Below are 14,828 nucleotides of genomic sequence, written 5' to 3'. Positions count from 1 at the left end.
TCAAACTCTATCCTTTTGTCTTGGTTCCAAATCGGCGTCTGCGGCTCGTTCTTTTCTCAAATCACATGAAAAATATCACATTATTATTAGCTGTTAACTCGTAGCAGCTAAAATTGATACATATTAGCTGTTGTTAACTTATATACAACGTCACACACGAACACGGACAGATGCATGTGATTTGAATAAATGCAAACCATCAAATCTATCTCTATCTCATACGCAGCTCGCGTCAAGTGCCCACCCAACACGTTACACTTGCTTTGGTTTTTCTTCACTTGGAGTTGGAGTTGGATTGCATTTGCCTTGCTTCCTTTTCTTGTCATGATCTCACTACGATTGAAAGCTTTCATATGCTCAAAAGATGGTTCAATTCCTTTTAATTGTTTGTTTTCCTCTCATTTTGGTATAGAGATTTTGATTTATTCACTCGACTCTAACACTTCTCTTTGCTAATATTATGAGTCGTTTAATATTTGAATTTCCCCTCCGTACTGATTATTAAGTACATTGTGTTGTTAAAAATAATTTTGTAAATATCATATTATTTGTTGAAAAAAGAGACTCGTTATTTGCACTTCAAAAACATCATTTTGTAAAAGCACGAGAGTCTCTCTCTCTCTCTCCTTGTTTGCAAATTCACATATGAAATTCTCTAGCTTCTTAGTTGTTTTCTAGGAATTTTACAATGTGTCTTCAAATTGTTGATAATGTTGAGACACTAGGTGGGAAAGTTGGATAAGATCCTCTATATGTTGGCGTTCTCAAAGAAATGACATGAAATAATTAGTGGGTTGACATTGGCATTCTAAGTTTTCAAGTTTGATTTTATACACCTATGCACCCTAAACGATTCTTAAGTCGACAATTGTGATTGATTTCATCTATCAGTGAAGCATTTCCCTTACCCCAAAATTTGGGTTTTTCGTCGCACCCCACACCTATAAGTGGGGCCACTTTGTAAGCTTTTAAAACTAGAGTTAGTGAAAGAAAAAAGGTATATTCATGTTCATATTGTTCTGTATATTCTTATTATAGTTTGCCATGATGATGCATGAGAAAACTTCAAATTTTAGTAGAGTCTTTCTTGTTTCTCTACTGGACACCTTTGGTGCAATGCCAAAAGCTAGTCTGAGTCTGGATCTCGTTTTTCTTCCCTTATGTTCTTGTTGTTCTGCATCACATTAACGTTTATCTTTGGCACTATGAAGAACACGGGGAAGAGTTTGTGGACATGTTGGATGGCATGTTTTCCTTCGTACTCATATCTTAGATGCCATAACATCGAACCATCAACTTTCTCTGCTTCTTAAGTATAGTTTTTTTTTTATGTCATGAACAACGGAAAAACTTTATTTGTTGTCATTTTTATCTTTGCCATCAGAGTGTTATTTATCCAAAATAACACAACAATCATCTTCAAATTTCACCAAGAATCCTCTTTGCAAAAGTTGTCCCACACTTAGTAAATTTTGAGCCAAATCAGTAACATATAGCGTATCATAGATAAGTTTTGGAGTACCTCCCTTTTTTTGCACTGAAATGATACCCTTGCCTTCCACATTGTGTAGTTTTCAATCACCAAGCTTGACTTGTGAGTTCACTTTTTCTTCTAACTTGACAAAGCATTGCTTATTTCTTGTCATATGATTACTGCATCCGTTATCCACGTACCAAACATCTTATGAATCTTGATTAGAACTGAAACATATGTATAACATAATTGTTCTTGAGCGTCATTGTTCTCTGTAAAATTTGCCTCATTGTTTTTCTGATATCTCTAGTCTCTTTGTGAATGGTTGGGTATCTTGCATCGGGTACATTTGTATCGGCAATCTGCACTTTTATGCCCATATTTGTTGCAAACATAGCATTGAAGGGATGATCTTCCATTTTGATTATTTTAATTGCTGCTTCCTTGTTGATTATTGGAACTGCTACTTCCTTGTTGATAATTGGGACTACTGCTTCCTTGTTGATTATTGAGACTATTGCCTCCTTTGTTGGAATTTATAAGCCCAAAATTTTTGTTTCTCCCATTTTGAGATTTCTGGCATTGTCCTCTTTTTTGTCTATCTTCTCCTTCGAATTCACCTTTGATTGGAAAACTTGCTCCACCGATTGTTCTGTGGATTTGTTGATTCTTTTTTCATGTGCTTCCAATGAACCAATTAGTTCATGTAAAGAAAGTGTAGATAAATCTTTTGATTCTTCTATTGCTGCAGTGACATGATCATATTTTGGTGGTAAACTTCGTAAAGTTTTCCATACGATTTTCTTGTCTGAAATTGTATCCCCATAAGATCTAATTAGGTTCACAATCCCATAAACCTTTGTGAAGAATGCTTGAATGGATTCATTGTCTTTCACAAGTAAATTATCAAATTCCCGCCATAAAGATTGCAGTTTGATGGAGATCACTTTTTCTGAACCTTTGAAATCAATTTTGAGAATTTCCCAAGCCTTCTTTGATGTTGTTGCTGAAAGTAATCTTGGAAAGAGATTTTTGCTTACTCCATGTTGAATTAGGAACAACACCTTGGCATCTTTTTTCTTATTTTCCTTGTAAGGCTATTGTTTTTCTTGTGTTTCCTTTCCTGCTTTTGAAGTTTCTTGTTCGTCATACCCATCTTCTACAATATCCCAAATATCCTTGGAGATAAACAAAGTCTTCATTTGAACGCTCCAACACTCATAGTTCTCACCATCAAAAATAGGCATTAGATTCTGGATATTCCCATTGGTAGAGGAATTTGAACTTGATGCCATTGCTAATCACAGCGGTAGCGATAAGATCAAATATTGCTTTGATACCAAATTTGTTGGGGGAATGATCACAAAACTAAAGAAAAGGATGGAAATATAAAATAAGAAAGGGTGTTTGTAAAACAATGAATTATACAAACTGATAATTTTATTAACTTCTTCGATACAACAGCAGCCTATAACATTGGCTATTTATAATTACATTTACACCTTTACATAATAAGACACAACTCTTGAATTAATTCCAAGAGATACAAATGCAACTTTTGATATATAAGATACAACTTCGCATATAGTCAAGAGATACAACTCTTCATAAGAAACCTGTAGGAACAGATACAACTAATAATTTTATTTTCTAAATTTAAATGTAGACGATTCCTTAATTATACTTTTAACAAGGAGATCTAAACAGTTGCCATTTCCATATTTCCACTTCCATTATGGCCTTGTACATGTTCTTCAATGGCGGAGTTTTGTGTGTCATCCTTGCTGTAAAAATAAAAGCCAACACACAAGTAGTAGACGAAGCTTACGAGACTTAGAAACATTAGCAGTTTGTAATACTTGTCCAGACGACTCAGATTTATGCTGTCATTGAACCATCTTTGCCTGGATGCCAAGATAATAAAAGCGGTTAATAACTTTCCAATCCCCACGACAAAGTCGCTGGTGTGGGATCCATAATGCTTAGCCATTTCTTTATCCTTCTCGTCCACTCTATCAGCCAAAAGATCAATCAATCCATCTACGGCTAACCCTTCCATAAGTCCTAACAGGAAGAACTGTGGAACCAACCAAAATATGCTCATAGAAATATCAACAGTGTCATCTTTAAGCCCTGCCCTCGTAACTTTCCTCATCCTGTGGATCTCAACCACCCAAGCAGCAACGCAACATAACACAGTAGAAGCCATTCCACAGCCAATTGTCACTCGCGTTCGCTTTGGAATTAGTTTGGGGAAGAGAAATGAGATTATGTACCTCGAAAAGGAGCTAAGCACATTGAAATAAACTGCAGGGTCATAATTGGTTATGGGTAGCAGAGTGGGTTAGGCCATTTGGTTAAGGCACTGTGCTCGCCCTCTTGCACTTGAGTTTGATCCCCCTCCCAATATATTAGAATAGTTTAGAATATAATATGGCTTTGTAAAAATAAAAAAAAATAAAAAAAAAAGCGGAAAAAAAAAAACAAGACTTGTGGTTAAAACATGTACTTACAAGAATATAGGCAGCATTTGTGGTGGCAATTACTTTGAGACCACCATTGAATGTGTGTGAGAAATGAGCGAGGAAAATCACCAATATGTCTGCTACCCCTTCTTGCACATTGGTAACTACGGCAGCTATTTGAAAATGTGGATGAGACCAATTGATTTGGAGGTACGTTATCAAGATAGAAATTATCGCATGGTTGACGAAGCTATGGCTGAAAACCAAACCTGCATTATATATATATGCAGAAATAAGAAGAAAATTGATTAGAAATTAGTTTGAATCACACTCTTTAAAATATATCATTACACTTTCATTTTAAAGCATCTCTGAGATAAATACCCTGGATGCATACTGTAGCCTTGGAAAAGTAGAGGTACTTATGGATGCACTCTCTCACAAAGTGAATGAGTGCTCCCAAACCCATTATTGAGGAGGGGAGTGCAGATAATCTTCAGTCGATGTAAAGGAAGTGAGGGAGGGTGTTCTGCTTTTGAAAGCAAAATCTGCAGTCTTCACAAACTAATTAAATTAGTTCCCTCTTCTCTTACAAAACGAAATGCGTGTTAGCCAAAAATAATAGCAATGAAAACATATAATGCGAAGGAAGATGCACTATGTGAGCGTGAATGTTTACTCTGAGAGAGAGAGAGAGAGAGAGAGAGAGAGGTGAGGAGAAGGTGCACTCTGTGAGAAAAACTAATGCAAAGGAAGTCTGTTTAGGCATTGTGGAAGAGGCAAGTGAGAGAGAATTATATATATAGTAAGCCACCATTGTAATAGCAACCAAGAAGAGAATGACTAGAAGACGAAGACTTTTATTTTTTTTTTTGGACGAAAGAGAAGACGAAGACTTATTACAAATTTATAAATAAACTCAATCCTAGACATGTATTTATAAAAAAACCCAAGCACGATTTAAACATAGAAACACACCCAAAATCAACCCCAAAGTCAACTTTTAGGGTGTGTTTATAAATGGGTTTTGAGTGTGTATAATGATGGGTTTTGGGTGTGTTTATAAAGTGTTTTGGGTGTTGGGTTTTTTTATAATTTCAACCTCCATTTTGGGTGTTTTAGTGAAACTCCCTTTTTCTAATAACTAGAGTGCACCTTCTCAACTTGTACGTCCTTAGTTGTCTGATGACAGCTAAGTTTGTACATCCAAATATAAATGATCACTCAAGTTTGAAAACGGCAATTAAAGTTTGAAATCTCACACAGATGGTCCGATATTCAAAAGGTGCTTATTTCGCTTTTGAATATTTTAATTTTTGCATCGTTTGAATATATATAGCCCGTCAACGGAAATATATTTTAAAGTGTTTGTTTGTACTCAGGACATGAATGAATGTACTGTTCATGTACTGTAGAAAAGCGTGTTGCTTGATGCGTTCGGCGTTACAAGGACCATTGATCAAAGAGTAACTTGCCATACACCCCCCAAACCCCAATCAAACTTAACTTTCTGAATTATAAAATCAGTCAATTTAACATTCAAATTAATTAAAATAGTCAATTTAGTCCTTGCGGTTAAGTTTTGTGAATTTCATTACATTTTTCGTTAAATATAAAGATAACTTGTAATTTTGAGTGAAATAAAGGCAAAATGTTACTTTTGATCCATATGATTTATTACTTTTACAATTAAGGTTTATGTGGTTTCAATTTGATTACTTATGGCCCATCCCTACCTACCCACCAACACCAGCGCATCCCGACGGCTCAGACTATAATGAGGGGTGAGTTATAAGGGGTTCATTTTATAGTCATTGGATCAATCCAAGGGCTGGGGAGAATTGGGATAAAGTTGTACAATCGGGTAGGTGAGGAACCCAAACCCGAATTTAATATCCAGCAATGAAGTTGGTCCCAACAAAAAAAAAAAAAAAAGAGGCAAGTTCGAAGTTTGAACAGAAAAAACCCATTGATCTCAAACTCATAGCTCAGAGAAACCGCTAAGCTCTGAGAAACGGTTGAAGGCAACGCAACGATGGTTGAAGGCAAAGGTTAACGACGGTTGAACGCAACTCCACTATCTAAACCGTGAAAAAGTATTTATTTTGAGTGGAATGAGCAAAGGCGTGGATTCTGAAACAGTGAAAAGACGAAGCAGTGGAAGGGGAAGGAGAGAAGCCGTATTCGTTGGAAGTGATAGGTTCCATTTGTGGAGCAAAGCCGCACAAAGACCCAACACAGACACCTTGTGATTGTTCAATAACCAGCATTTGGTGAGTAATTTATGGAATTTGAGTTTAGGGTTAGAGTACCCGTTTTCCCCAATTTGTACCATGAATGTTGTTAGATTTGGCATTTCTTCTTTGTGCTTCACTTGCATGTTAATTTTTGCTTGGGTATATGTTAAAAAACGAATGAAAACAAAGTCAATAACATGTCAATAACATGTTAATAATGATATGAATAAGGTAATGGTGTTGAATTGGAGGAGGCCCTCAAAACCTTCCACATTTGCATCGGGTACATTTGTATCGGCAATCTGCACTTTTATGCCCATATTTGTTGCAAACATAGCATTGAAGGGATGATCTTCCATTTTGATTATTTTAATTGCTGCTTCCTTGTTGATTATTGGAACTGCTACTTCCTTGTTGATAATTGGGACTACTGCTTCCTTGTTGATTATTGAGACTATTGCCTCCTTTGTTGGAATTTATAAGCCCAAAATTTTTGTTTCTCCCATTTTGAGATTTCTGGCATTGTCCTCTTTTTTGTCTATCTTCTTTCTCCTTCGAATTCACCTTTGATTGGAAAACTTGCTCCACCGATTGTTCTGTGGATTTGTTGATTCTTTTTTCATGTGCTTCCAATGAACCAATTAGTTCATGTAAAGAAAGTGTAGATAAATCTTTTGATTCTTCTATTGCTGTAGTGACATGATCATATTTTGGTGGTAAACTGCGTAAAGTTTTCCATACGATTTTCTTGTCTGAAATTGTATCCCCATAAGATCTAATTTGGTTCACAATCCCATAAACCTTTGTGAAGAATGCTTGAATGGATTCATTCTCTTTCACAAGTAAATTATCAAATTCCCGCCATAAAGATTGCAGTTTGATGGAGATCACTTTTTCTGAACCTTTGAAGTCAATTTTGAGAATTTCCCAAGCCTTCTTTGATGTTGTTGTTGAAAGTAATCTTGGAAAGAGATTTTTGCTTACTCCATGTTGAATTAGGAACAACACCTTGGCATCTTTTTTCTTATTTTCCTTGTATCTATTGTTTTTCTTGTGTTTCCTTTCTTGCTTTTGAAGTTTCTTGTTCCTCATACCCATCTTCTACAATATCCCAAATATCCTTGGAGATAAACAAAGTCTTCATTTGAACGCTCCAATACTCATAGTTCTCACCATCAAAAATAGGCATTAGATTCTGGATATTCCCATTGGTAGAGGAATTTGAACTTGATGCCATTGCTAATCACAGCGGTAGCGATAAGATCAAATATTGCTTTGATACCAAATTTGTTGGGGGAATGATCACAAAACTAAAGAATAGGATGGAAATATAAAATAAGACAGGATGTTTGTAAAACAATGAATTATACAAACTGATAATTTTATTAACTTCTTTGATACAACAGCAGCCTATAACATTGGCTATTTATAATTACATTTGCACCTTTACATAATAAGACACAACTCTTGAATTAATTCCAAGAGATACAAATGCAACTTTTGATATATAAGATACAACTTCTCATATAGTCAAGAGATACAACTCTTCATAAGAAACCTGTAGGAACAGATACAACTAATAATTTTATTTTCTAAATTTAAATGTAGACGATTCCTTAATTATACTTTTAACAAGGAGATCTAAACAGTTGCCATTTCCATATTTCCACTTCCATTATGGCCTTGTACATGTTCTTCAATGGCGGAGTTTTGTGTGTCATCCTTGCTGTAAAAATAAAAGCCAACACACAAGTAGTAGACGAAGCTTACGAGACTTAGAAACGTTAGCAGTTTGTAATACTTGTCCAGACGACTCAGATTTATGCTGTCATTGAACCATCTTTGCCTGGATGCCAAGATAATAAAAGCGGTTAATAACTTTCCAATCCCCACGACAAAGTCGCTGGTGTGGGATCCATAATGCTTAGCCATTTCTTTATCCTTCTCGTCCACTCTATCAGCCAAAAGATCAATCAATCCATCTACGGCTAACCCTTCCATAAGTCCTAACAGGAAGAACTGTGGAACCAACCAAAATATGCTCATAGAAATATCAACAGTGTCATCTTTAAGCCCTGCCCTCGTAACTTTCCTCATCCTGTGGATCTCAACCACCCAAGCAGCAACGCAACATAACACAGTAGAAGCCATTCCACAGCCAATTCTCACCCGCGTTCGCTTTGGAATTAGTTTGGGGAAGAGAAATGAGATTATGTACCTCGAAAAGGAGCTAAGCACATTGAAATAAACTGCAGGGTCATAATTGGTGATGGGATTTTTCAAGTTACTCATTTGTTCGAAAAAGAAGGTGCTTCCCGCTGCCTTTACCATACTGTATACAAAGAAGGCTAACCATGAAGCTACAATTTCTTTGCGCAAACGTTTTTTCTTCCTCACCTTTTTGTTCAGTGTCCAAAGGTTCTCTCTTTCCGTGACTTGGGGATGCTCCCCTGCTTGTGCTTCTTTATTGTTTTTCAAATAATCGTTAAAACCAAACCAGAACAATAAATAAGAAACTGCCATTGCAATTGTTGAAATCATGAAGATCTGAGTCCAAGTTGTTTTTAAAAGGAAAAGAGGTACCACAGCACCTAAAAACCATGGAACACCCCATAAGTCCTTCTTATCCCTTTCTGCTCTTTCTTTCGTCACCTGTTGATCACCACCAGCTTCTGTATGCTTTTCTGCTGTTATTTCTTTCTGTTCGCTAGCTTCTTCCCATCCTTCCGGTCGTTTGTCATCTGTGCGTCCTGTTTCTTCGTGTTTGCTTAAACATTGCTTGTTAAGAAATTTTTCCAAAGCAGCGGATCGCCCAGATTCGCCTAATGTTAATAGTACCACAGCTCCATAGAATATCCTGGCCAATATTGCTGCGTTGTCCTCGCTCTTATATTCATTAGGAAGCCATAACAGAGATAGCCCCTGTATTATTTTACAAGAATAGCAATCAAAACAAGCATATAGATATCAAAATATGAACTCATTGATATGTTCTATTAATAGTTGTCAACAAGTCTTGAACAATTAATTAAATGTTAATTCTCTTCACAATAAGGACTTATGGGTAGCAGAGTGGGTTAGGCCAGTTGGTTAAGGCACTGTGCTCGCCCTCTTGCACTCGAGTTCAACCCCCCTCCCAGTATGTTAGAATAGTTTAGAATATAATATGGCTTTGTAAATAAATAAATAAATATATATATATTTTAAAACAAGACTTGTGGTTAAAACAGGTACTTACAAGAATATAGGCAGCATTTGTGGTGGCAATTATTTTGAGACCACCATTGAATGTGTGTGAGAAATGAGCGAGGAAAATCACCAATATGTCTGCTACCCCTTCTTGCACATTGGTAACTACGGCAGCTATTTGAAAATGTGGATGAGACCAATTGATTTGGAGGTACGTTATCAAGATAGAAATTATCGCATGGTTGACGAAGCTATGGCTGAAAACCAAACCTGCATTATATATATATGCAGAAATAAGAAGAAAATTGATTAGAAATTAGTTTGAATCACACTCTTTAAAATATATCATTACACTTTCATTTTAAAGCATCTCTGAGATAAATACCCTGGATGCATACTGTAGCCTTGGAAAAGTAGAGGTACTTATGGATGCACTCTCTCACAAAGTGAATGAGTGCTCCCAAACCCATTATTGAGGAGGGGAGTGCAGATAATCTTCAGTCGATGTAAAGGAAGTGAGGGAGGGTGTTCTGCTTTTGAAAGCAAAATCTGCAGTCCTCACAAACTAATTAAAGTAGTTCCCTCTTCTCTTGCAAAACGAAATGCATATTAGCCAACAACAAAAAAAGCAATGAAAACATATACGCATCAAGAACAAATGAATATGCATGGCTGTGCAAACCTTTGGAAGATGCCTACCTCAAGAAAAAACCAAAAAAGCAAACACTAAAATCTTTTTGCATAGGTGTATTGCACCTGCTCTCCACAGTGTAGTATATGAAATGGTGAGTGTGAATGTTCACTCTGAGAGAGAGAGAGAGAGAGAGAGAGAGAGAGAGAGAGAGAGAATTACAACAAGAGCATTACACAAGTTTAACATTTGTGGCTAGTAACTTTTTTGGCTAAATTATGAATGCAATCTCAGAATTTCAATCTGTCGATGTAAAGGAAGTGAAAATTGACTTATATTTGGACCTGATGTTTGTCTTCACAACTAGAATTTAGAAATGAACATAAACTTTCTTGTATGTGAAGCAAACGTACTTGAAATCTTGCAATTGCAAGCATATATGGTACTGATGACTCTCCACTGTGGAGAGGGAGAGAGAGAGAGATGAACAAGGGAAATTTGGTTTCAGACAGTGTGGAGGTCTAGGAGAGACAGAGATTTACAATTTAGAGAAACCATTTGAGATTGGAATGGGGAAGCCACCTTTGCGTGCAGATTGCATTATTAGAAGCCAATAAGAATATGTTCCTTTTTTCTTTGGAAGAACATGAAAAACACGAGGAAGACTTTTGTAAAAGGAAAGGAACCAGAAGAGACCAGGGTCTTTGCAAGTGGTTGAGAAGAAGAATTTGAGTTTTTTCTAGTGTAGAAATAGCATCTGGGTTTTCATCTTCAACTTGATGGGTTTTAATTCCCCCTATCTCCAAGGCTGAATTGGATTGTGTTTCGTTCAAAACGACGAAAAGTCGAATATACCCCGAACAAGAAGATCACGTGACACTCACATGGTCAATCTCGACGGATTCTGTTACGGCAGGACCTAATTGCAACTGATTATCTAATTAAAGGATGTAATTGCCTACAAAAAAAGTTCAGACCCAATTGCAACTGGGGCCATAGTTCAGAGACGTCTACAGTAAATAACCCTTGTATTTAATATATATATATATATAAATATATTTTTGAAGATGATATAAATAGATACTGTAAATGAAAAATTGGCGGGATTGACATAAAACGGACTTTCTAGCAATTAAGTGAGGCGGGATCCACGAGTCTACGTACTGATTCGACCATAGAGGATCTTTCCCTCCAATGTGATGACGTGCGAGAGGAACTTAAAATTTTAATTTAATAAAATAATTTAAAAAAAACAAGAAACTTGTAGGAAGCCCAACATATTTATGATCTCTTCTTTCTTCAGCTCCATCGACGCTTCCCATTCTCACTTCTCTAAACCTCATCTCCTTCATAGACACCCACAAACCTCACCATATTTACCACCCTAACCTAACCAAATACAATTCAAAGCATTGCGCTCCACAGCCTCATCCTGAACACCACCTCACACTCCAGTTCTCTCTGGTTCAACTCAGTCGAGTTAGAATGTTGGACCGGTGCTTAGGGTCGCCGGGCCCGCCAAGTCCAGAGGATGCTCCGCCACGGAACGACGATGTTTCTCTGTCTATTCTTAACCGTCGTCGTCCTGCGTGGCACAATCGATGCTGGCAAATTCGAAACCCCGGAACAAGACTACAACGAAATCGCGAGCACTTCTACTCCCACAACCAGCGCGTGGAGCCCCACCGGGTCCTTCAAGAAGCCATCACCCAACCCGAAAAAAAGGAAGCCGACCCAGCCCAGTCCAACAACTATGCCACATTCGACATATCCAAAATCCTCGTCGATGAACCAAGATCCGACGACGAAAAGCAGGACTCGAACACTTTGTACAGTCTCGGGCCAAAAATATCTGATTGGGACGAGCAGAGATCCAATTGGTTGAAAAAGAACCCGAGCTTCCCCAACTTTCTCGGACCCAATAAGCCCCGAGTGTTGCTGGTAATCGGGTCGTCGCCCAAACTTTTGTGAAAACCCGGTCGGCGATCACTACCTCTTGAAATCGATCAAGAACAAAATCGACTACTGTAGGATCCACGAGATTGAGATCTTCTACAACTTCACGCTTATGGACACAGAAATGGTTGGGTTTTGGGCCAAGCTTCCATCGATCCGAAAGCTCCTGCTTTCCCATTCGGAAGTGGAGTTTCTATGGTGGATGGACATCGACGCCATGTTCACCGACATGGCATTTGAGGTCCCATGGGAACGCTACAAGGACCACAACTTCGTTATGCATGGCTAGAACGAGATGGTGTACGATCAGAAGAATTGGATTGGGTTGAACATCGGAAGCTTCTTGCTGAGAAATTGCCAGTGGTCTCTTGACATTCTCGACATCTGGGCGCCGATGGGTCCGAATGGGAAGATTTGAGACGAGGTGGGTAAGGTTTTGACCCGGGAACTCAAAGGCCAACCCGTTTTTGAAGCCGACGACCAGTCCGCCATGGTTTACATCTTAGTAAAAAGGAGAGAGACTTGGGGGGAGAAGGTGTACTTAGAGAGCGTGTATTATTTGCACGGGTATTGGGGCATTTTGGTGGATCGATACGAGGAGATGATCAAGAGCTACCATCCTGGTTTCAGAGACCATCGGTGGCCGCTGGTGACCCATTTAGTGGGTTGCAAGCCGTGCGGGAAGTTCGGGGATTATCCAATGGAGCGGTTCCTGAAGCAGATGGATCGGGCTTACAATTTTGGGGATAATTAGGTGTTGCAGATGTATGGGTTCACCCATAAGTCTGTGGGCAGTAGGAGAGTGAAGAGGGTTAGGAATGAGAGTAGCAACCTGTTTGGGCCTAAATTAAACTCGCCCAGACCAACACGGATTGGGCCCAGAATAAAAGTTACAGGACTCAAGCAGTTTGGGTTTTTATAAAACGGAAGGCAAAACCCAAAAACCAGAGAGCCCAGCTCAAGACTCATCAAAACGTGGTAGGCAAACTTGGGCCCCAATAGAAAAGCAGTTGCCTTTAGGCTCCAGACAAAACAGAATGGGCCCAGCATGATTAAAAGAAAAGGAAGAGACTCGTTTTCAGAATCCACGTGAAACCCACGTGACACCTTTCTTCTCAGACTTTGAAAAGTCAATAAAATCAACTATCACAGAGTTGATTAGAGGGGGTCGGTAGCTGGCAAGTGGGAAGGGACATCTCTGAAAATCAGAAGATCAAATCCCTCTTAACATATATATATATTCAGAGATATTTCTTCTATTCAAAGAAGGTGATTTTTTTGAGAGACAAACAAATTTCAATCTCAGAGAGAGATAAGCAGGAAAGCAGGGAGTTGTTCAAACTAAAGAAATCAAACTAACCATCACGGTTGAAATCTCACAATTGAGAAAAGGGATTATGTTAAAAACAGAGAAGTGATTTTAAAGAACTGATTGATGAAAGCCTATTTGACAGAATTAATTAGAACCCTTTCCTCTCTTGTTTTTCTTTCTAGATCTTTTTACAAGGATTTGCCGCCCATTATTTTAAGAAAGAAACCCTACTCCTAAACATTTCTTATAAATATAAGAGGGAGTGAACAGGGCAAAAGACAATCAATTCATCAATCAAAAAAATAACTCAAAATCAACCAAAAGCTCACTTGAACTCCAAGAGAAACCAGCTTTAGATCAAGAATTCCCAAAGTTCAGACTTAGAGAATAAATCATTCAAAACGACATCTCTCTCGTTACAAATTTGGTTCAGCAAAAGCCAAGACAAGCAGAGTTTGAGTTTTTTCACAAATATGAAAACTTTAACAAATTTCTACAGTGCAGTTTCAACTCATTAAGTCCCCAAGACCACCCACTTCGCCCTTCAGATGAAGAAGTTGCAATTATGCCCTCTCAAAAGCTTCCCAAAAAGCTTGAAATAGATTAAAGTTCTCGCCAAAATTGAACTTTGGTATTGATTTGCAGTGAAGCTTAGCGATTGAAGTTGTTAATGATCCATTCCATCCGGACATATATCAGTCGGCCGGATCGAGTCTTCTATCCAAAGGAAATAGAGTTCCATTGTCTATTTGTCTTTCTAAGTGTTGATATATATATATTTACGATTTTGTAAAAAGCGATTCTACCTAAAAGCAGTCTAATTTCTATCAACTATTCGAACAACCGTTTTATCTTGAGATAAATTGTGAAAGTCCTCACAAGTCTGAGGCAAGAAAAGAACTTACTTGAGATATTCCTCACCCAAATTCACAATCGCTTTGCTTAGAAATCAGTAACTTGGGGCGCAAGTTATCTTTTTAGAAGAAGTATGCTAGAATTTTTATTGCTAGCAGACGCTCATACACCAAAGAAATCGACTTGTTGACCACCAATGGTTTTCAGGGCAGTGGGGAACTTTGCCATTCCATCTCAGGAGTAAACACAAAACGGATGAACACAACCTACTTAAGTGAAGTATGAACTTGGCTTGCTTCACCCTGCTTACAAAGATTTCAAGCCATCATCATCATCTTCTTGATGCTTTTTTTTCCCACTTTTTTTTCCTTCTCTTTTTTATTTATTTAATTTAATTTAATAATACATGTCAATTCTGATTTGTTGTTTTTATGTATTTTTGTGTTAGAAATGACTTTAAACTTCAGATACAATTCTTGGCTTTTTGGAAGAAATGCATATGCCATATATGTATAGGAGGATTGGAAATATATATATATATATATATATATATATGTATAGGAGGAGCTCCTTACACTTTGGAGTGGTGAAGAAGATTTTTTGTTTTGTTTTGTTGAATCCTTTTGGGGCAGATTGTATTTGTCTACTTTGAGTTTTTGACTGAGGTGACAACACCAACCACAGGGTTCAAATCAAAATCAACACCATT

The 14,828-nt window shown here is 37.6% G+C and overlaps 2 protein-coding genes and 1 pseudogene across 2 annotated transcripts; 1 reads left to right on the top strand and 2 right to left on the bottom strand.

The window, feature by feature from the left end:
* Positions 1 to 3,101: 3,101 nt before the first annotated feature.
* On the bottom strand, positions 3,102 to 4,802 carry LOC148920178 (protein NRT1/ PTR FAMILY 5.9-like). The gene is made up of 3 exons (XM_089046457.1): positions 4,324 to 4,802; positions 3,988 to 4,208; positions 3,102 to 3,710 (listed from the first exon to the last, which is right to left on the bottom strand). The coding sequence occupies exons 1-3, from the start codon at positions 4,406 to 4,408 to the stop codon at positions 3,174 to 3,176; spliced, it is 843 nt and encodes a 280-aa protein (XP_088902583.1). The 5' UTR covers positions 4,409 to 4,802; the 3' UTR covers positions 3,102 to 3,173.
* Positions 4,803 to 7,540: 2,738 nt separating this feature from the next.
* LOC103323005 (protein NRT1/ PTR FAMILY 5.10-like) lies at positions 7,541 to 10,553 on the bottom strand. Its single transcript, XM_089044737.1, has 3 exons — positions 9,751 to 10,553; positions 9,415 to 9,635; positions 7,541 to 9,098 (listed from the first exon to the last, which is right to left on the bottom strand). Exons 1-3 carry the CDS (start codon positions 9,833 to 9,835, stop codon positions 7,818 to 7,820), a joined length of 1,587 nt encoding a protein of 528 aa, XP_088900863.1. The 5' UTR covers positions 9,836 to 10,553; the 3' UTR covers positions 7,541 to 7,817.
* Positions 10,554 to 11,264: 711 nt separating this feature from the next.
* LOC103323006 (xyloglucan 6-xylosyltransferase 2-like) lies at positions 11,265 to 14,462 on the top strand (annotated as a pseudogene).
* Positions 14,463 to 14,828: the final 366 nt, after the last annotated feature.

Source organism: Prunus mume, linkage group LG2, assembly GCF_029339155.1.
Source record: "Prunus mume cultivar Tortuosa linkage group LG2, ASM2933915v1, whole genome shotgun sequence".
Lineage (NCBI taxonomy): Eukaryota > Viridiplantae > Streptophyta > Magnoliopsida > Rosales > Rosaceae > Prunus > Prunus mume.
The sequence above is the reverse complement of the archived record's forward strand: the minus strand, read 5'-3'. Positions and strand labels throughout refer to the sequence as shown.

Coding starts and splice junctions, on each gene's coding strand:
- LOC148920178 (XM_089046457.1), bottom strand. CDS start 4,408: ATGGGTTTGGGAGCACTCATTCACTTTGTGAGAGAGTGCATCCATAAG. Junction 4,209..4,323: donor GGCTACAGTATGCATCCAGG/GTATTTATCTCA, acceptor TATATAATGCAG/GTTTGGTTTTCAGCCATAGC. Junction 3,711..3,987: donor CAAATGCTGCCTATATTCTT/GTAAGTACATGT, acceptor CTAATTCCAAAG/CGAACGCGAGTGACAATTGG.
- LOC103323005 (XM_089044737.1), bottom strand. CDS start 9,835: ATGGGTTTGGGAGCACTCATTCACTTTGTGAGAGAGTGCATCCATAAG. Junction 9,636..9,750: donor GGCTACAGTATGCATCCAGG/GTATTTATCTCA, acceptor TATATAATGCAG/GTTTGGTTTTCAGCCATAGC. Junction 9,099..9,414: donor CAAATGCTGCCTATATTCTT/GTAAGTACCTGT, acceptor AAAATAATACAG/GGGCTATCTCTGTTATGGCT.